We start from the raw sequence: 23281 nt of genomic DNA, 5'->3' as shown, positions 1-23281 counted from the left end.
AAGTTTTATTTTTTAATAATATTATGTTAAATTAATATTCTAAATTTTCATTTTCAAATTTCAAAAAATGCAAATGCAAAATCTCAAGTTTTCAATTTTGCATTTTCTTTGTATGAGTGATCATATGTTAAAATTAAGCGTCTGAATTCAGATTTATAAAAAACCTACATCACATTCATCATTTGATTGGTAGTGCAAGAACGCAAAATATACACTGTTGCATAGAAAATATTGTTATATTGTTTTCCCTTACTTATGAATGAATTCTATGTTGGTTTGTTATTACTCTCACTAATTCTATTGTTTGGGGATTAGGTGTACATCACATAAGAAATGTTGGTCTCACTATCGCCCACTGCGATGAGGCAAGATATTTGTGTGCCTCACTCTGTATATGCAAGTGCTAAACACAGTCATACATACATCCATCCATCCATTATCTGCACCGCTTATCCTCAGTAGGGTCGCGGGGGTGCTGGAGCCCATCCCAGCTATCTTCGGGCAGTGGGCAGGAAACACCCTGAACTGGTTGCCGGCCAATCCCAGGGCACACAGGGACAGACAATTCCCTCGCACATTCACACCTAGGGACAATTAGGACCGGCCAATTAAACTAACATGCATGTTTTTGGAATGTGGGAGGAACCTGGAGTGCCCGGAGGAAACCCACGCAACGGGAGAACATGTAAACTCCACACTTGAGGTTCGATCTCCTAACCTCAGAACTGTGCCGCACTCGCGTTAACCACTGCGCCGCCGTGCTGCCCACAGTCATATATTGAATAGTAAATGTTTTTTAAATATTCATAATTACCATTTAATATATTTTCAATATTTCATTTCCATAATGTCAGGTGAGGTATTGCTTTATCATCTTTCCTCTATGACTTTAGGTCAAAGTCTAAGAATTGACAATCCACCGGTGATAAACTGCTTGTCAATCATTTACCGGTATAGCTAGCTTCAGGTTATTTGTCAACAGGGTTGGGTACGGTTACTTTAACTGGATTACTTTCAATTACTTTTGGATTACTCCAATACCAAATATGCTGATATGAAATGAATGAAATGAACTGCATTTATATAGCGCTTTTCAAGTCAATGACTTCCCAAAGCGCTTTACAATGTGCTCCACATTTCCCAATAGCGGGCCATGTAAGACGCTAACCTGCTTATTGGGTGAATTAGGGGTTCAGTGTCTTACCCAAGGACACTTTGACATGTAACACGGACGAGCCGGGATTCGAACTGGGATCCCTTGATCCCAAGACCTCTACCTCCTGAGCTACTGCCGCCCCTAATAAAAGACAAAAGAAACTAAATATGAATAAAATGACTAGATTTTGTGCAGGCTTGGGGAATACATGGAACGGCAAAAATGATGTTGGCAAGCTGTTTGGATTTATTTTCATTTTGTTTCTGTCGCATTTTACGTTAGTTTTGCCGGAGATCAAAGCCAGGAGAGAAAGCTTACCACGTGTTGTGAGTCATAATTCTATTCATATTTAGTTTCTTTTGACTTTTATTAGCATATTTGGTATTGGGGGCAGCACGGCGGCGCAGTGGTTAGCGCGTGTGCGGCACAGTTCTAAGGTCTTGGGAACCTCCTGCGTGGGTTCAAATCCAGCTCCTGGCCTTACTGTGCAGAGTTTGTATGTTCTCCCCGTGCTTGCGTGGGTTTCCTCCAGGCACTCCGGTTTCCTCCCACATTCCAAAGACATGCATTTCAGGTGAATTGGCCGGTCCAGATTGTCCCTAGGTGTGACTGATCGAGTGAGTTGTCTGTCCCCGTGTGCCCTGCGATTGGCTGGCAACCAGTTCAGGGTGTCCCCTGCCCACTGCCCGATGATTGCTGGGATGGGCTCCAGCACCCCCGCGACCCTACTGAGGATAAGCGGTGCAGCTGATGAGATGAGATGAGATTTGGTATTGGAGTAATCCAAAAGTAATTGAAAGTAATCCAGTTAAAGTAACCCTACCCAACCCTGTCCGTCAAAGTCCTTTTATCTGTGTTAGCAAGCTTTGAATACGTTACTTTCCTAGTTAGGTTAGTGTTTAAAACGAGGGAAAAAATAAATATCTCAGTATGCATTTCTATTGACGTTTGAAGTTTGCAGCGGCAGAGTGCGATTGATCTTCTTAAGAGGGCGACGGGATTCACGCCAGTCCTCGTTAGAGTGTAGTGTTCTTTCACCTTTCTTTGTGTCCCATCTCCTTCTTGCTGATGTGATTCTAACTCAGGACAGGCCTAAGTGCTTTAATAGAAAGGTATTGATCACACGTACTGGCAGGCACACATACACACACTGCAAGAGGACCTTTCACCCACCTCCACCTGTGCTTTCCGCTCACACTTGATAGCGAGTGAACAGCTTATTTGTTCACCATCAAGATGATGAGGTCTTTTGGCTCTGCAACAAACAAATCGAAAGCTGTCGTCACAACACACATTCACAACGCTCTTCTTCCGTGCCCCGTCAGTGTCCTTGAACATCACATCGACCCATCCCATTTCTATAGAGGTTGCCTTTGAGGATATGCTCCTCGTGCATGCATCTTTTATGAAAGGTCATGTGAAAAATAGAATGGGACAAATGAGTCATATCAGCCACAGATGGTGTGGGACATTGTAATGACTCATAAAAGTTTATTTGGCAAACAGATAACCGGTCAAGTGTATCCATTATGAACCCGGTGTATATACAGACCAAAGTAAAGTGTGTTACTGAAAAACAGTCATTAGTTACAGTTATTAGTGTATAGTCAGTGTTTCAGACGTTGATGCCACAAAATCTGGCTTTGGAGGCCAATTTTGGAGCTAAATACTCTCCCACAGATACAGTGCATCCGGAAAGTATTCACAGCGCTTCACTTTTTCCACATTTTGTTATGTTACAGCCTCATTCCAAATTGTATTGATTTAATCTCTTACCTCAAAATTCTACACAAAATACTCCATTACGACAATGTGAAAATGTTTTTTTTTAACTTTTTTTGAATTTATTAAAAATTGAAAACTACCACCTTCACCTTTGGGACCTTCAAAGCAGCAGATTTTTTTCTGTATCCTTCCCCAGATTTGTGCCTCAAGACAATCCTGTCTCGCAGGTCTACAGACAGTTCTTTTGACTTTATGCTTGGTGTTTGTGCTCTGACATGCACACTCAACTGTGGGACCTTATATAGACAGGTGTGTGCCTTTCCAAATCATGTCCAATCAACTGAATTTACTGCAGGTGGACTCCAATTAAGCTGTAGAACGATCTCAAGGATGATCAGTGGAAAAAAGATGCACCTGAGCTCAATTTTGAGCTTCATGGCAAAGGCTGTGAATACTTAGGTAAATGTGATTTCTTAGTTTTCTATTTTTAATAAATTCAAAAAAAGTAAAAAAAAAACTTTTTCACATTGTCATAATGGAGTATTTTGTGTAGAATTTTGAGATACGAGATTAAATTAATACAATTTGGAATGAGGCTGTAACATAACAAAATGTGGAAAAAGTGAAGCGCTGTGGATACTTTCCGGATGCACTGTAGAGTAGGCATGTCCTGATATGTGAGGGAGGTTATTTTTTGCCTGCCAATGTCACTGCAGGGTCTTGCCCTCTTTCCTGCAGGTTTCTCTCTAGGTTGGTCTGCTTGAAGTTAGGTTCTCAAGGTGGTCAGGGTTGCAATGCCTTCAGGAGTTCTTTTGATTAGTCCTTGTAGAACCATTTCTGACCACTAGCTGCTCACTTTGATTGATGAAGTTATTGAATGTAGGTAAAACTAAGGAGATGATAATAGATTTCCGTACTAAGCCTCCCCCGCATGTGCCACTGTCAATTAATGGTAGTGAGGTTGAACTGGTCCATTCATTCAATTTTCTGGGTACTTACTCGTCAGCTGACCTCACATGGACTGTCAATGCTACTGATATTCTAAAGTCAGCCAGACAAAGGCTCTCCTTCCTTTGTCAACTCGAATCTTTCGGAGTCCGTCAATCCATTCTAGTCAATTTTTATCGTGCTATAATTGATTCCGTTTTAACTAGGTCAATCACAGTTTGGTTTGGTCGTGTCAATGAGAAAGAATTGTCAAAAATGGGATCAGTAGTGAGGACGGCAGAGGAAATAATAGGTACTGGCCTCCCGTCCCTGCAAAGTATCTACATCGATCGAACTAGAAAATGGACACTGAAAATTATAGACGATCCCAGTCACCCTGCTCGCAGGTACTTTGATTACCTGCCGTCAGGTCGCCGTCTTCGCTCCATTGCGAGCAAGACTTCACGTCTTAAAGATAGTTTTTATCCTTCCGCTATCCGTATGTTCAACGGGAATTGATTTAGGTTATTATGAATAGTATTATTATGCCAACGGCGTTCCTCCGACCTATTCTACTCTAGTCTTGTTATTTGCATATTCTTTCTTTTTAAACTATTCTATATAATTACCTTGTATTATACACTACAATATCTTTTATACTATTTTATTCTTTTTAATATATTATTTTATAATTATTGAGTGTTCGCGTGTCAAATGATTTCTTGTATATATCATGTTTATGGTTTATACTGCCTGAACAAATGAATACAAAAAAAAATAAAGCCTCACTCAAACTCGATTTTCATTTCTTTGACCAAAAATAAATCCACAGCTCTTAAAACAAAACCAAATACAAATAGCATTTTTCTTAAACACAACATTCATCTTATTCACATTTTCAGCCGTTCTTTCGCCCCCTCAATTTGCCTTCAGTGATTTGAATTTTATGTGTGAATATTTAAATAAATGGTACTTCCCACGAGCTATTTGACTTCACAAATTCGAAGCAGCGCCACAGAGCTTTGTCTTCATACATCCTAATACATCTCTTATATTTTTTTAAAGATTGTTCATCCTCTGTCGAGCAGCACAATTCTTCAGTCGGATGACTAGCATCTGAATCCAACCTGCTGTGTCGGGTTCTTTCGTTCTTGGGTTCAGCTCCGGTCATAGAGTCCATAACCTCGGAGAGAAGACATTATTTTTGATTACCAACCCACTCACCCCTCCCTTTTTACCTCCAGATGGCAATCTTTGACACCACTTGTGGGCGTTGGTGTGTCCAGAGTCCCACAAATGGTGGAATTGTTTTTGAGTTAGGATTCATTCACATTTTGAGGAAGTTTATATATTTACCTTGAATAAACATTTGTTTTCTTTAAGTAGGAGCGGGCAAGAATACAAATTTTGGTATGGACTTGATCCAAGGAACTACAGGGTAGTATTGTTTAATATTGATCGGATACCAATTATTTTTGCGCAGAAATTCCCATGAATAATTAAACCCTTCCCTTTCTTTATCTGTTCGCTATACATAGCATAGAGATTTTAGGCACTAAAAATGTTTCAGATTTTATGAAATAGCTGTCATGTCCTGCACGGTTGTCATGGCGCCCAGCTGGCCCTGCCTCTTGACACCGGCTGAGACGCATTGGACTGATTGGAGTACTTAAACGCTCCTTTTGAGACTGCCCGTGGCCAGACCATTGCTTAACCTTGTGGAAAACCTGTTCATGCCTGTTTGACCTGAGTAATGCCTAGATTGTAATTTTGCCTGCCTTTGAACCTGCTTTGTTTTGTTTTTGGTCCGGTGGTGTGTTGGACAACTTTTTCTTTCCTAATTAAAGTGACAGATCGTCTACGCATATGAGTTCCGACTTTTTGCTTCCTGGTCCGTTTCCTGACAATAGCTATCTTGTAAAATTCAAAAGTATGATAAAATAGAAATATTTGTATCACAACTTTTTCAGAACAAAAGCCAATACGTAGAGTCAAACCATAACAGCAACAATCTGACGACAATACAAACACTATATGACAATGTCAACAAGACAACCAAAGTAGAATAGAATAGAATAGAATAGAATATACCTTTATTGTCATTGCTACAAATGGGCTAACATATTGTGACAACGAAATTGGGCATGACACTCCAGTTTTACACATTCATAGTGAGGTATGAGCAAGAAGATAAAGGAACAGAGAAGATAATGTTATAAGACAAGGGGGATAAGGCTATAGTTATAATTTACATGGTATTTATATTATTATTATTATTACACAAGAAATGTCGGCATGTGGGATGTTACATACAGGGTTGTCGTGATAACGTTGGTATCGTAGTAAGTAGTAAGTAAAAGTAATGTAAGTAAGTAATGGCCATCATCCATTTTCTTCACATTAGTATCCCTTATCCTCAGTAGGGTTGCGGGGAGTGCTGGAGCCCATCCCAGCTATCCTCGGGCAGGGGACACCCTGCCAGCCAGTCGCAGGGCACACAGAGACAGACAGTCTATAAGTCCATTGATACCTGGGGGACAACTTGGACCAGCCAATCAATCTGCCGGGAGGAAACACAGACACGGGGGAGAACATGCAAACTCCACACAGGGAGGCCAGTAGCAGGATTTGAACCCGGGACCTCGGAGCTGTGGGGCTGACGTTCTAACCACTCAACCGCCGTGCCGACCCAAAGTACTGCCCAATAATTTGAAAATTAATTTAGCATAGCAAATAGATTATCAATTGTCTCTCAATGGCTCTGTTGCCATAGTGGCGTCATATTTACAGGTTTTTGTTCAGAAACCGTCACACGTTGGCATTTTGAACTATGTTTGTTCACTGCTCAACAGACACCGCACAAAAACTGAAAACTCGTCCCAACACTACCTCATACGAATATAATGTTACTCAAGTCTTGTTCTTGCACATGTCGACTGCACTACGTTTAATGCTCAAATTGCACAATGTCTGACCATTTCCTTTTTTTGCACTATGATGTCTATGCTTGCACCAATGTATATGCGGACTATTTTTGCACCATGATGACTTTGCACCAAATGCAATATTGCACAACCGTTACGATACAACGTTATCACGACAACCCTGTATGTAACATCCCACATGCTGACATTGTTGTGTAAATACCATGTAAATTATAACTATAGCCTTATTCCCCTTGTTTTATAACATTATCTTCTCTGTTCCTTTATCTTCTTGCTCATACCCTCACTATGTGTAAAACTGGAGTGTCATGCCCAATTTCGTTGTCACAATATGTTAGCCCATTTGTAACAATGACAATAAAGGTATATTCTATTCTATTCTATTCTATTTTGGTTGCAGCTCACTGCTCACTGCAGGATGAGCTTTTTCCACATGTTTATGTTTTTTTTTTGGTGCTGCCACAGTAGCAGACCACTTTAACACACAAATGACACCTTGAATCCCTGCGTTATTTGTCTCTTTCATTTGTAGCTTCTGCTAGGGGGTGGCATAGATTTTGGCCTCTTCTGCCTGGCAGGCAGGATGCAGCGGCAGACCAGGTGGAGAGAGGTGCTAAAAATGTGTCGATCAGTTATACATTCAGGCATAAACTAAGTGTCTGTGGGTACTGAGTGTGGGAGAAAGGGCTGGACTCAAAAAAAATAAAAAAGGAGCGCTGCCTTAAGGAAATTCGTGGAGATCGGAAGCATTGATCCCAGGACAATAGTACAGGGTTGGGTAGGGTTACTTTAACTGGATTACTTTTAATTACTTTTGGATTACTCCAATACCAAATATGCTGATAAAAGACAAAAGAAACTAAATATGAATGAAATGATGACTCACAACACGTGGTAAGCTTTCTCTCATGGCTTTGATCTCCGGCAAAACGAACATAAAATGCGACAGAAACAAAATGATAATGAATCCAAACAGCTTGCCAACATCATTTTTGCCGTTCCATGTATTCCGTTACTCCCCAAGCCTGCACAAAATTTAAAAATTGTATTCATATTTAGTTTCTTTTGTCTTTTATTAGCATATTTGGTATTAGAGTAATCCAAAAGTAATTAAAAGTAATCCAGTTAAAGTAACCCTACCCAACCCTGCAATAGTATCAATCCGATCCAAGCACTTGCTTGTTATTGATAATATTTATATTTGGATTTATTTGCCCACCCCTAATTTGGACAATATGAAATAAAAAAACGGAAAAAAAACTCTAAGTTATTGTATTTGCTGTGTGCACAAGATCTGATGGAGAAGTTGCATTTAAGCTTCTTAATAAGCTTCAAGCCACCAGTGACAATTACAAGCAAACCGTCACATCCTCTATAATGCACTTTTCAAATACTTGATCAAACATATAAATAAACTTAAAGGGACAGTTTAGATTATTCAGCGCCTCCTGACAAATTCATTCATTAAACAGGGGCGGCAGTAGCTCAGGAGGTAGAGCTCGTCTTGGGATCAAGGGATCCCAGTTCGAATCCCGGCTCGTCCGTGTTACATGTCGAAGTGTCCTTGGGTAAGACACTGAACCCCTAATACCCCCAATAAGCAGGTTAGCGCCTCACATGGCTGCAAGGCCGCTATTGGGAAATGTGGAGCACATTGTAAAGCGAGTCATTGACTTGAAAAGCGCTATATAAATGCAGATCATTTCATTTCAAACAAAATAAGAATTCAAAAAAAATACTTGATACCATATTGCTACTGTTGTAGGGGTGAGCAAACTACAGCCTGTGGGCAACATGTCTGTCAAGAAAGCGGAGCGGGAAACAGGAAAAAAGGACCCATTTGCGTAGACGTACTCACAATTTATTGAGGGAAGGATGAGGAGGGTGCGCACACTCGATCCGGGGATCAATGGTCACGGAGTGGATTAGAAATCCAAACAAAAGAAAAGTTGTCAAAAACAAAAAACAGACCAAAAACAAAACAGGATCAAATACGGGCAGATTCACAGAACTAGGCATTTAACAGATTTTAACAGAAGTCTCACAGAAGTATCACGGAGTTTAACCAGGTTTAACAAACGTTCCAGCAAGGCACAGTACAAATGAGCGCGCTTAAGTGCTCCACGAGCAATCAGTCCAATGCGTCTTAGCCAGTGTCAAGGGGCGGGGCCAGCTGGGCGCCATGACAACCGTGCAGGACATGACAATGTCATCTGTTAGCCTTTTCTATCCGGCCAACCAAACGAAAATGTAAAAAAATAAAACATATCAGAATAAGTGTCTAAGATAAATACAAATAAATACATTACAAAAATATACAGTTGCAAATACATATTATACATGGGTTATACATATTTACAAAAGACAGACGGTACACCGAGAGAGTTTTCAAAGCTTTAATGATAATAATATAGCTTTGACGAGGCAGTTAATGGTAGCAACACGCGAGCGCCGCTGGCGGCCGTTAGAAAAATGACATAAATTGGCCGCATCACTGAATAAGCCGCAGGGTTGAAAGTTAGGGAAAAAAGTAGTGGCCTATAGTCCGGAATTTACGGTAAATCTTTATTTTCCTTTTCCATAATTCCCGGGGTGTGACCGCTCATCTCTGTTTTGTCAGCGTGCTTTCACTCTCTCGAACACCATTAGGATATTCTCTCCGTGCAACTTTGTCTCCGAGCAAATTAACTTTGACTAGAGGCATGCCAATAGCTGAAAGATAATCACACCAAGGACACTTTGTCTGACTTCCTCTTATTTAGTTATTTTGCACCAACAGGTTTGATAATGAGGTGAAAAGGTGCTTAGCCTATTGTCTGAATGTGTACGGCAATGTATCGATCGGATCGAAATGTTTTAAGGTGACTAAGATTATACCATTGGCGAATAAACGGGAGACAGAAGATCTTGGTTTCAAATCAAGATCAAGATTGAAAACCTTTATACATACAATTAACTCTCCTCTGAAAGAACAACATTTTATTGAATTATATTTAGAAAGTAAATTTTTATTTTTAATTGTTTTTACCCTGTTGTGCCAACGGTCAAAAAGTGCTTGCGATGCAATGAATATAAAACAGCAGTATTGATATTTCATTCCACACATCATTGAAAATAAACTTGGTCTAACTGACACAGAAGGACACTAAGGGGATGGTAATGTTAATTTAGATGAAGACGATCACAATCCAATCATCCCAGCCCCCCCAAAAAAACTCACTGTAATTAAATCAAATCTTGCAATGCCACAGAGAGTTTCACCTTAAAAGAACATTTGAATTACTCACAAGCTCTGGAGAAAGTGCTGCAGTCAGACGGTACTGAAGCCAAGCCATTTGGCACCAACTCAAACTGCCGTGCTTGGATCATTAAAACAAGGAGAGACAAAGAAAACAATTTTCTTTGATTTATTTGTATCATGATTATGGTTGTTAAGGGTAGTGGGAAACTGCACTGTATTATTCCAAGAGCCTCCCACCCTTGGCTTAAACTCAACAAACGTCGGGGAATAAACTCTTCAAAGTTTCTTACCATCCATTCAAGAGTAAAACTAAGCAACAAGGTCACTTTTTTTAACTGCCCATCTCTAAAAATGTGTTTGGTTACACATATTTACAAAGAAAGACGGTACACCGAGAGAGTTTTCAAAGCTTTAATAATAATATTTTAACTTTCATCCCAAACCGTGCCTGTGAAGGGTAGCAAAACGCTACTAGGAACATGCTCGCAACGCAGTAAACGGGCCTGTTAAAGAAAATGTACGGTACTTGTAGAAGTCACGGTAAACCATCTTCACCTTCCTTCCTATAACTGATGCCATCAAGGTCACCTTCCCTAGAGAAGGGAATGAGACCTTGTCATATAGACAAAGTCCCACGCTCCCTTATTCAAAAGAACGCTAGCAACACGCTGGCAAAGCAAATTTTACGTGCAGTAGCTTTGTTTCGTTCTTTATCGGACTGTTCGATTGCGTTTAGCTTGTAAGCTGTGTCGTGTGCCTTGATCTCAGGCGCCGCTGGCGGCGGTTAGAAAAATGACATAAATTGGCCGCATCACTGAATAAGCCGCAGGGTTGAACTTTTGGGAAAAAAGTAGCGGCTTATTGTCTGGAATTTACGGTAGGTAAAATTTGGCGATTTCCTGTGGCACACCAGACACAATTTCACTGCACACTTGTCTACCGCTTGAGAAACACTGCTGTAAAAGGGGTGCCTGTGCATTGGAATACCTGGTGCGCAAGAATTTCACGCCAAGTAGGCTGAACCGGGTTGTTCGGCATGGGGGATGACCTGGATTTGTTTGTGAAGTGTGCGGCAAGATTGTACACCGACATTACTCCGAGGTCCTCTCAGGACCCCTTAATACCACAAGGGGGGTTGAGGGGCTCAGCCAAGGTTCGGCTGCTCGACCTTCCCTCGGCCCATGACGGCAGATTAAAGTTGAAGCAGCTGGTTGCCGACAGACAAATAGCTCCTCGACGGTGCAATTGTATTGAACATTTCCTGGACGTGTGTTTGTGGTGCGGCGTGTGAACTCCTCAGGTGCCCATGCATAATACATGATAGCTCGCTGAGCAAGATTCTGGGTACTCAACAATGGAAGCATTGCACAGTCATGTGGGAGATGAGCTTGAGCTTTTTTGTGGCGGCCAAACACTGTTGCTCGGTCAGTGTCTCTGTGTGATATGATAACAGAGGCACTCTGGTAGAATAATCGTACCTTATAAGCCAACATAGGGAACACAAATCTTGGTTTCCTGGGTTGAATATGGTACATTTAAAATCAATTGAACCGGGTGGCAGTTGTAATCGTGGCTTCTCGAAAATATACTGTCAATTGTTGATGCTTACCAAGGAGTTGTTTCAGAATGAAATGAAATAATCTGCATTTATATAGCGCTTTTCAAGTTAATGACTTCCCAAAGCGCTTTACAATGTGCTCCACATTTCCCAATAGCGGCCTTGTATTGCAGCCATGTAAGACGCTAACCTGCTTATTGGGGGTATTAAGGGTTCACTGTCTTACCCAAGGACACTTCGACATGTAACACGGACAAGCCGGGATTCGAACTGGGATCCCTTGATCCCAAGGAGAGCGCTCTACCTGGTTGCCATCCAGTCGCAGGGCACACAGGGACAGACAAATTGGTCACTCATTCACACCTAGGGACAATTTTGACCGGCCAATTAACCTGACACGCATGTTTTTGGAATGTGGGAGGAAACCGGAGTGCCCGGAGGAAACCCACGCAAGTATTGGGAGAACATGCAAACTCCGCACAGGAAGGTTCTTAACTGGATCTGAACCCATGACCTCAGAACTGTGCCGCACACGCGCTAACCACCGCTCCACCGTGCTGCCCAATACTTGATTTTACCCAAGACTTATATGAGGGGAGATTTGTCTAAAAAATATGTATTTGTGTTCTAAAAATGATGAAATGATCTGCATTTATATAGCGCTTTTCAAGTCAATGACTTCACAAAGCGCTTTACAATGTGCTCCACATTTCCCAATAGCAGCCTTGTATTACAGCCATGTAAGACGCTAACCTGTTAATTGGGGGTATTAGGGGTTCAGTGTCTTACCCAAGGACACTTCGACATGTAACACGGAGGAGCCGGGATTCGAACTGCGATCCTTTGATCCCAAGACGAGCGCTCTACCTCCTGAGCTACTGCCGCCAAAACATATGACAAATCCAGCAACACAAACAATTTCCTGTCTATAAGCTGCACCTTTTGTCACACAATTTCAACCGTTTTACACATGAAAGATTAACCGGTAGTTAAGATTTAAAGCAGACCTGCAGAGTCTGAGTCCCGTTAAAAGTAATCCTAGGAAAAAAAAAGTGTATATTTCCAAAGGTAAGGGTGGGAAAAATATCTATCCACTATTGTCTGCCGTGTCTACAAACACTCACCTTTACCGGTCCCCACTTCCCGTCTGTTAAGCCCCTTCTTTTTAATTGTTCAGCGCAAGACTTATCAGAATAAGTGTCCAAAATAAATACAAATAAATACATTACAAAAATATACAGTGGCAAATACATATTATAGATGGTTACACATATTTACAAAGAAAGACGGTATACCGAGAGAGTTTTCAAAGCTTTAATAATAATAATATTACAACTTTCAACCCAAACCGTGCCAGTGAAAGGTAGCAAAACGCTACTAGGAACATGCTCGCAACACAGTGAACGGGCCTGTTAAAGAAAATGTACGGTACTTGTAGAAGTCACGGTAAACCATCTTCACCTTCCTCCTTATAGCTGACTCAACCGTGCAGCTTCTGCAGAGTTTCGGCTAATGTATCAATGGCCACCAGAGGCGCAGAAAAAAGTAAGAATAAGCCATGTGGTGTTGAGGAAGATCCAAGTCACAACCGCTTATAAAAACACAATAGATAAAGAAGCTTGACATACGCGTAGATGCTACGTATGTGAACTTACCCTCATCATCGAAAATGCAAATGCAATTTTTGCTGTTACATGTGTTACTTGTACTGTTTTCACCAATAAAAACCATAGAACAAGAAGTTTAACATGCAGTAACATGCTTTGTACATTAATAAAATGACGGTCTTTCTGCTATTGAAACAACGACTACCATTACTTTGAAAAGTGGAACCTCGGTTCTCGACCATAATCCGTTCCAGAACCCTGTTCGAAAACCGATTTGTTCGATCACCGAAATCATTTTTCCCATTAAAAATAATCGTTTTAATCCGTTCCAACACCCTGAATGTTTACCTTGAATGTTTAACGTAAACATAAAGCTAACCCAGGCTAATCGTACGTCCGCGTTATCGTAATCTTCCGTACGAAAGATTATGCTAACATGAATGTGTAAAAATAAAAAAAATCAGGTGGTTTACAAGTCATTTAGCACCCGGGTCTCCAAAACAAGTGGTGAGCGGTTCATTGGAAAGGGGGCTCCGTTCCAACACCCTGAAAGTTGGGCTCCGTTCCAACACCCACACAAAGCTAACCCAGGCTCGTCGTACGAGATATTACGCTAACATGAATGTGTACAAAAAAAAAGGATAAAGGAAATAATTATGAATAGGATTTCTTACCTTTGTGGTGGTCAGCAGAAGCCATGCTGTATTCCCTAGCAAGATCAGACACTTCCACACCTCCTTCATATTTTGCTATTATTTATTTCTTAAATGCAATAGTTGTACGCACTACTTTTCTTTTTTCACCTGTAGCAACTTTGCTGCTTGCACTGACTTTCTTCGGAGGCATAATAAGGGGCTAAAACACCCGTACGCCGCTCAGCATGGCACCCTAGCGTACGCACTCACGCATTACCGGCGTTCGAACTCCGATTTTTTGACCGAACAGCGAAACAAAAAATTATCTAAATTTTTGGTCGGACTCCGATTTGTTCGAACTGAGAGGGGTTCGAAAACCGAGGTTCCACTGCACTAATATTACACATTTTACTATTTGATTTAGTCTGAATACATTTTGTGAAATAAAATACTATATTAATATGTAAATGTTTTTTTTTGTTTACTTTATCCATTGTGGTCCAAATTTAGAGTTTAAAGACGTATTTTTTACACATGAAATATGCTTTTTTTTTAACCTTTAACTTTTCAACCAGATATAGACATTTTTATGATGGAACCTTGTCATTTCTCTTAATAATATTTTTTGCTGGATTGGTAATTGTTCAAACAAATCACATTATTTGGCAAAAAAAACAAGACTTGTAAAACGTAAGGGTTTAAAAGTTACAGTTGGTAAAATAGTAGGACCTTTAGTTCAAATCAGGGGTGTCAAACTCATTTTAACTCGGGGGCCACACGATAGAACAAACATTCTGTTGGGGGCCGGACTAGTAGAATAAAGGGGAAAAAAGAGAGATAAAGAAATAAGAGAAAGAGGGAGGGAAAAGGAGAGAGGGGCGGGACAAAGAAAGAAAAAGAGAGAGAGGGAGAGAGTGTGAGAAACAAAAGCGATAAAAAGTCACAAGAGAGGGGGAAAAGAAATGGAGAGGAATAAAGAAATCAAAAGAGAGATAGAAAGACAGAAGGAGAGAAAAGAGAAAAGAAAGTGCAAAGGGTAGGAAGAGAGAAAGAGAAAAGGAAAAAAAGGAAGTTAGAGCAAAAGAAGTTAAAAAGACACAGAGAGAGCAACAGACAAAGAGCAACAAAGGAAGAGAAAAAGAGAGACACAGAGAGTGAAAGAGACAGAGACAGAGTGGGAGAAAAGATGTGGAAAAAAAGAGATAGAGAGAGAAAGAAATAAAAGTACAGTGTCTTTGTTCAAGGCACCTGGCTTTGGCAACATCAAGTTGACATATTTCAACCTGCAGCTCATTTTTCTCTTGCACTTCTTCAATCGCTTAGCGGGCCTGATCCGGCCCGCGGGCCGCCTGTTTGTGGTGGTTTAAATGCTAACTACTATTGCTGCTGTTCTTCCAGTTCACGTGAAGGCGGGAACTTGCGAGGTGATCGCCGCGCATCGCTGCTGCAACAAGAACAAGATCGAAGAGCGATCGCAGACCGTCAAATGCTCTTGCTTTCCCGGACAAGTGGCTGGAACGACGAGGGCTGCTCCATCTTGCGTTGATGGTAAAATCAAGCCTCTTCTTCTCACTCCGGTCCAAAAAATGTGCGTCAGAAAGAACTCAGAGAAAAAACGGTGGTGCAGTCAAGCAGTTTGATTTGATTATTTGGGCTGCGGGCCATAAATTGAGATCAAGTCAGTTGATTCACTCAGAGTTGGCCTGTTGAAGCTGGAGTTGTCCACCGGAGGAGACAACATCCAGGCTGGGTCATTTAATATCACGTCAATTTTGGCCTCTGTTGGAACGGAATCAATCCGTAGCTCAAGTTTCACCCGACAGGATCTTCCTCTGCGTTGACACTCATCTTGTCACTTTGGAAAGCCCTTTGACAGCCGCAGAGGCTCGCAGCCAATGCCAATTTCTTTGCTTTACAACCCTGGCTGCACTTTTAGACAGTGGTATATTGTACAAAAGTCAATGTTTTATGTGCGACACCATGCATTGCCGATGGTTCGTTTGCAGGGTTGGGTAGGGTTACTTTAACTTGATTACTTTCAATTACTTTTGGATTACTCCAATACCAAATATGCTCATCTCATCTCATCTCATCTCATCAGCTGCACCGCTTATCCTCAGTAGGGTCGCGGGGGTGCTGGAGCCCATCCCAGCAATCATCGGGCAGTGGGCAGGGGACACCCTGAACTGGTTGCCAGCCAATCGCAGGGAACATGGGGACAGACAACTCACTCGCTCATTAACACCTAGGGACAATTCGGACCGGCCGATTCACCTGGAATGCATGTCTTTGGAATGTGGGAGGAAACCAGAGTGCCTGGAGAAAACCCACGCAAGTACGGGGGAGAACGTGCAAACTCCGCACAGGAAGTCTGAAGCTGGATTTGAACCCACACAGGAGGTTCCCATGACATGAACTGTGCCGCACTTGTGCTAACCACTGCGTCGCCGTGCTGCCTCAAATATGCTCATTAAAAGACAAAAGAAACTAAATATGAATAAAATGATGACTCACAACACGTGGTAAGCTTTCTCTCCTGGCTTGGATCTCTTTGATCTCCGGCAAAACGAACATAAAATGCGACAGAAACAAAATGAAAATAAATCCAAACAGCTTGCCAACATCACTTTTGCCGTTCCGTGTATTCCGTTACTCCCCAAGCCTGCACAAAGTTTTGTAATTTTATTCATATTTAGTTTCTTTTGTCTTTTATTTGCATATTTGGTATTGGAGTAATCCAAAAGTAATTGAAAGTAATCCAGTTAAAGTAACCCTACCCAACCCTGTTCGTTTGTCAAGAAAGGTATTGAAAAAGGTTGTCAATTCAATACAGAGTTACATTCTAATTCAATAGTTTTGGGTCACTTAGAACCTTTTTTTTAAGGAGAAGCCCTATATTTTTAACAAAAAACTGGTCAGAAATATATCCCATATATCGTTAAAGTGGTAAAAGACTAATTGAGCCGGAAATGTCTGTTTTTATTGCAGTGACTTTAAATGAAATGAAATGATCTGCATTTATATAGTGCTTTTCAAGTCAAGACTTCCCAAAGCACTTTACAGTGTGCTTTACATTTTCCCAATAGCGGCCGTGCAGCCATGTAAGGCGCTAACCTGCTTATTGGGGGCATTAGGGGTTCAGTGTCCTACCCAAGGAGACTTCGACATGTAACACGGAGGAGCCGGGATTCGAACTGCGATCTCTTGATCCCAAGACGAGCGCTCTACCTCCTGAGCCACTGCCGCCCCCCCCAAAAAAATGTTCTTACTTCCCAAAGCGCTTTACAATGTGCTCCACATTTCCCAATAGCGGCCTTGGAGCCATGTAAGGCGCTATCCTGCTTATTGGGGGTATTAAGGGTTCAGTGTCTTACCCAAGGACACTTCGACATGTAACACGGACGAGCCGGGATTCAAACTGGAATCCCTTGATCCCAAGACGAGCGCTCTACCTCCTGAGCTACTGCCTTTTGTTCAAAGGTGTAGTGAGGCCCATCTCCAGCAACCAAATCTCTAAAATTGTTCAAACATTGTGTTTGCTAACTGCGTTAGAAGGCTAACAGATGATTAGGAAACCCATTCACAATAATGTTACCACAGCTGAAAAGTGTTTAGCTGTTTAGAGAAGCTACAAAACTGACCTTCCTTTGAGCTAGCAAAGTATCTGGAGCATCCCCTTTGCGGGCATGATTACACTTTCAGAATAGCCAGAAAAAGAGAACCTTCATGTGATATTCAACTGTCTATTATTGTTCTAAGGAATGACAGCTATTCAATACAATAATTTGCTATAATCTGAACTGATCTCCTACAATGGTGTGTACTACTCCATTCAGAGAACATCACAAACAGGCTTTGACCAGAGTAGAAAGAGAAGTGGGAGGCACAACCAAGCAAGAGGAAAAATACATTCGAGTCTCTTGTTTCCAAAACAGGCAGGTCCTCAGCTAGCTGCTTTGCAAATTGGTTCACGCAAAACACCAGAGGCTACACTTCCAGTGACAAGGCTAGTCCGAGATGCTAACCTGTAAGGCAGATAAAAACACTGGCCGACAAAAGTAAGATTAATATGGGCAAAGAAACCAGACATTGAATGACTTATTTGATAAAAACAGGTGAACTAAACATTTAAATAGTATGTTTGTTCCTTTGTTTTTCTCAAAATAAAGGAATTAAACCCTTGGTATTCATTACGAAGCAATTAAAATGAAAACACAATAGGTCAGAATTGCAGCTTTGTTTTCTATGAGCAGATTCAATATTTACATTTTTATATAAAGGAGAATGTTATAATTCAGAACCTTTTAGATGATCGTATCGTCTGGTCGCAAATTAGCCTTCTATTGCTATTAGCAGGGGTAGTTTTTGTAGTTTGAGTCGCGGGCCACATTGGGTTAAAAATGGGCAGAGGAGCCGTTTTTATTTACCAATGCAGTCTGAATCCGATACCTTAGCATTGCATGGATAAAAAAGATAACCCGGGCTATTTCTGTTTTTGGATTTATAATAAAAAAAAAAGGAAATCGAACTCTTTGCTCATTGCATTCCGACAAAAATAAATAATGACAAAAATGGACATATTTTTAGAATAGCACAGAGAGAATGCATTTATGAATAAACAACCTTGACAGTTACAAGTACATGTTTATTTTTTAATCTATATATAAACCATTTATCGAATTGGTCTTGAAAATCTCAGAACCAAAGCACAGTAATGAATTAGGTCCACTTTTTATAGCACTAAATTTATTAATATACATTGGAGAACCCAACATGATTTTTTTTTTTTCATGTAAAAAAACTCTTAATAAGTAAAATTAATACCTAATAATAATAGCAATACATGAAAAATGTAACCAGCTATTTGGATACTGGGGACACAAGGGATACAAGTGGCACTACATCAATACATTATTACTATTAGTATTTCTTTAACCATTTACCCGTGTATTTTTACCTTCATGCACTGTAACTTTGACTTAAGTGGCTTCTTAAAAGGTAATTTTGAGCCCTCATTTTTGTGCGCTGGCTAGATTTTCTTGCGCGCTGAGAATGTGCGAGCAGTGCGCAATTGCGCACGCGCGCAGCTTAGAGGGAACACTGATTGGGGGTATCATTAATGCAAAAAGCAGCGGATTGAAAGTTCTGCTTTGAATGCATCCATTCACAAAAAGCCATTTTTTTTTCAGAAGTTTTCACGGAAATGACTATAAACTTAGAAATGTTCACCTGTTGTTTACTGAACAATGGTAAAATCTCATAACATATTTTTTCTAAAGCTTACTTTTTTAATGTCTGATTCCTATAACTTTAGAACCACATTTTCTGAGGGCCTTCAAATATGAGTCTAAATGGCAAACATTGGCTGGCAGCGGCTCTTCCTATTTGAGAAAAACGTCTGACATTGAATGGGTTATTATTCAAAGGATATCTATTCTTTTGAAAGACTCGCATTTGTATCATTTTTGTTGGGCGGTCCAGATGTGGCCTGTTTACTGGAGTTTGCCCTAACCTGCTATTGGAATACAGTGGGACCTCGGTTATCGCGGTTAATGGGGACCAAAACCACCCGCAAAAAGTGAAAATCTGCGAAGTAGCGACGCCCCTTAAAAAAAAAAACAACAACTTTGCAGTACACCACTCCCCCTGTATGCAGTACAATACATTACACCGTATGGAATACGGTTAGAGAGAGAGATTCTTGTTAAACAATCAAACAATAAAACAAAATTTAACTTGCCTCTTACAATAAGTTATTTTAACCTCGGATTAGGTTTGCATCCAGGCTGATTTTCTTTGCCCAAAAATCGTGGATCCAAATAACCTGTGCATTTTCCATTCGCACCATGGTCTTATTCTGGGTGTTTACACCCCTTTTGGCATCTTTCGTGAAAGATATTGCAGGAGTTTTGCGGCTGTTCTTCTCTTCCTTCTTTATGTACCGTACCGTGGATTCATTCAGGCCATATTGTCGGGCTATGCTTGCGTAGCTATTTCCTGCTTTCAACTTGTCTAATAAACTCACTTTTTCCTTAATCGTTAACATATTTCGCTTTTTCTCCGGTTGACTGGATGCACCAAGGGATAACGAGCGTTTGGGAGGCATCACGAAGGGCTTCAAAAAACTTTTAGACTTAAAAAATCACCGCGAGGAAAAAGGCTAACTAAGCGCGAGCTATGGCGAGAAGCGTACAGTACTGTACTGTATACGAGGTAAGCGTGGTCTACTGTAGTGAATGGGCCAATGGGGAGTCGAGTATTCAGCGAGTGCTGGCCTTTTAGCTTGCGTTTATGGCCGTGACGCTTAGCGTATACGTGCATTACTTTGTGTTATAAAATTTTGTAAAATGATGCAATTAATAATTGAATTGAATTGAATTGAATATTTTGTTTTCAAATTTTGTAAAATAATGTAATTTCTAATTTTAATGTAATACTTTGTCTGGTTCGTTCTCTGCAGCATCCATCGTGGTGCAGAAGTGGTGGTGCCAGATGCATCCCTGCATGGACGGTGAGGAGTGCAAAGTGCTGCCGGATTTTAAGGGATGGAGCTGCAGTACAGGCAACAAAGTGAAGACCACTAAGGTGAGCTCTGTTTCTACACTTACAGAATTCAAATAAAGCAGGCTATCACATCATAATTTATTCCAACAATGTATTCTTTTAATTTCCTCGCGATTCATTTGGCTGCTCTGTGTGAATATTTGACTTTATGCCTAATCAAATGTCAGCCACTGTGTTGCCATGGGAATCGAAATTGCCTGAGGCCTTCCGAATCTGTCTTGCTGGGCTGGCGATTTCAACTTGGTAACATTTGAATCCCTCCAACTCTGTCAATCTTTGAGCATTCTGACGTACTGCAAAACGGGGTGGCATGCTGGGTGCACGGCAACAGACAGGAAAACGCTTCAGAGGGTCATCAACACAGCCCAAAGAATCGGTGGTTGCTCTATACCCAGTCTGGAGGACATTGCCTGCTCTCGCTACCTCAGCAGAGCAGAAAACATCATCAAGGACTTTTCTCACCCCGGCCAGCAACTCTTGACCTGCTGCCTTCCGACAGGCGCTACAGGTCACACAAAACAGACTCAGAGATAGTTTCTTCCCTAGAGCCATCACCACCCTTAACACACACCGCACAAAAAACTGAAACTCTTGCAAACACACTACCTCATACAGATGTAAAATTGTATTCATGCCAATGCTCACTTTGCACAAACGCATATTGCACTAATACGATCCCAAAACTATATGTAACACCCTACCTGCCCACACTTTCTTGTGCAAATATTGTGTAAATTATAACCTTTATATTTTTTGTTTATTTTTATCCTCTCTGTAAAATGCGAAACTGGAGTGCCCGTCCAATTTCGTTGTCACAATATGTTCAACCCATTTTGTAACAATGACAATAAAGGTATATTCTATTCTATTCTATTCTATTCTATTCTATTCTATTCTATTCTATTCTATTCTACTTTAATGTTTTAGAGTATAAGAATGCAATAACATTCACATCCGGATAAGAATACGATGTAAAATCTCGCAATAAAACAAATATCACAATATTGTTTTTTGATTTAAAAAACGTAATCATTTTCCGGAAAAAAAATCAGAACATTGTTTTTCTCCACTACACATTGAGCAACAGTGTTAATATTGTAATGACATTTTTGTTACTCAATTGTGTATGTACAGGAAAAAAAGGAAAGATCGGCAACTTTATAGGAATCTTCTCAGGATGGTGCAGAAGCAAAATGCAGAGGCACAGAATAGTACAATCAGACTGTTGTTTTTATTTTGGGCAATGTTTGTCACAAGGACGGACAGGGAGCAAGGTAACATTATCCAGAGCACCAGAGGCAAACACGCTTAACCAAATAGAGGCACGGAGAACCAGTGAATCGATACAAAAAATATTTGAAAAACAAAAATGTTTTTGGAGGCTGCACATTGTAATCAGAAAGAAGATCTGGGAGTGAATACGTTTTTTGGGGGAAATAAAATCCCAACATCTGCTTTCATGAGGTGCTTTTAGTGTTAAATAAGAAGTGGGATCACTCTAAACTCGAGAAAATCTCAATCAGAAAGGCAATTATCACATATCACAGAGTGTTCAGTAGGGGTGGCCAATATTGGCAATTTTGGTACCGATTCGATCCAAGTAAATACATGGTAGCATTGATAGTTAGAGATCCATTAATCTCTGCAGCGTGAGTCTTTTTTATCCATTTATATAAATGTGTGGTGTTGCCAAAGTAGCAGAACATTTCACCACACACATTACACCTGAACTTGTCATTTTCTGTAGTTTATGTGCTTCCTGTTTGCCTCTCCCATTCTTAGCTTCTAATAGGGGTTGTCACATAGACAAGGCCCACAGTTTTGTCTGGCAGGCCGGATACACGCAGCAGGCTCGGCAGGGAGGGTTGCTAAAAGTTTGCCTATCAGTGGCATAAACGTAGAGAGTTGCCAAGGGTGCTGTAAGAAAGAAAAAAGGGTTTAGCTAGCTACATATAGAAGCCGTGCAATGGGGTGATAGTTGGCGGAGTAACGTATGAATCCCAGGAAAATAGTATCAATTTGATCCAATGACTTGCTTAGTATCGATAATATCAACATTTTCATCGATCTGCCCACTCTTAGTGTTCGGGGTGCGAGTCAAAGTGGACCGAGATTGAGGGACCCACTAAAATTCCATCAAGTCCCGCCCCTTCTTTCCTCGCCCTGCTCTGTGTTTGACTCACCGAACGTTGTGTCGCTGAGCCGCCTTTATCAATTATTCATGTCTACAGGAGACCCGGACCAAGCAGAGTCTTTTATTTTAGCCGGGTTAATAATTCAGGCTCTCCCACACTGCCACGGGGGCTGTAGAAACATGGGCAGAGACAAGTAAAGTGGCCTAAGAAGAACCCAGCATAAGCACAATGACTCAGTCAACTTGCTGGAAATTTTACACCATGGCAATAAAAATAAAGAAACGGTTGTGTTTGACAAAAACACATGTATACACACAATGCCCATCCTCAGCGCCATTGCTGTGCATTCACAGTCCTGCTGTCAATGATGTCAGGAACTCATCTTCAGCTTCTCACTTCCTGTCAATCAAATAACAGAAGGCCAAAAACACTTCGATTAACCCTGCTCGACAGTTTTAGAGGTGACGTTCAGCGATCACCTTTTAGATGAAATGTGGAACAAAAAATGTGGCCAAAACACTTTTGCACCTGCCTGGGGTTTGCTTACAATATTAAGAGATGTGAAGCAAACCGGAGGCTTTTTTGTTGTACATGTTAATGTTTCTGACACTACAGTAGTGAGAAAGGTGATTCTCTTTAGGTGATCCACCACAGAACAATATTGATTTAAAAATGGTCTAGGGCAGAAAGACAAAAAGAGAAGGACAGAGCCGTAGCATCAGGGTTGGGTAGGGTTACTTTAACTGGATTACTTTCAATGACTTTTGGATTACTCCAATACCAAATAT

General features: G+C 40.8%; 1 protein-coding gene across 1 annotated transcript in view; it reads left to right on the top strand.

Annotated features, from left to right (window-relative positions):
- Positions 1-23281, top strand: part of tafa3a (TAFA chemokine like family member 3a) — a 189288-nt gene that overhangs the window by 146446 nt on the left and 19561 nt on the right. Inside the window, exons 3-4 of the mRNA XM_088337273.1 lie at positions 15193-15342; positions 20255-20379. Coding sequence (XP_088193399.1) covers positions 15193-15342; positions 20255-20379 — 275 coding nt within the window. The remainder of the gene's footprint in view (positions 1-15192; positions 15343-20254; positions 20380-23281) is intronic.

The sequence above is a fragment of the Urocampus carinirostris genome, chromosome 6 (genome assembly GCF_059441175.1).
Source record: "Urocampus carinirostris isolate Australia breed hairy pipefish chromosome 6, RoL_Ucar_1.0, whole genome shotgun sequence".
NCBI lineage: Eukaryota > Metazoa > Chordata > Actinopteri > Syngnathiformes > Syngnathidae > Urocampus > Urocampus carinirostris.
This window is presented reverse-complemented; position numbering and strand designations above follow the sequence as displayed.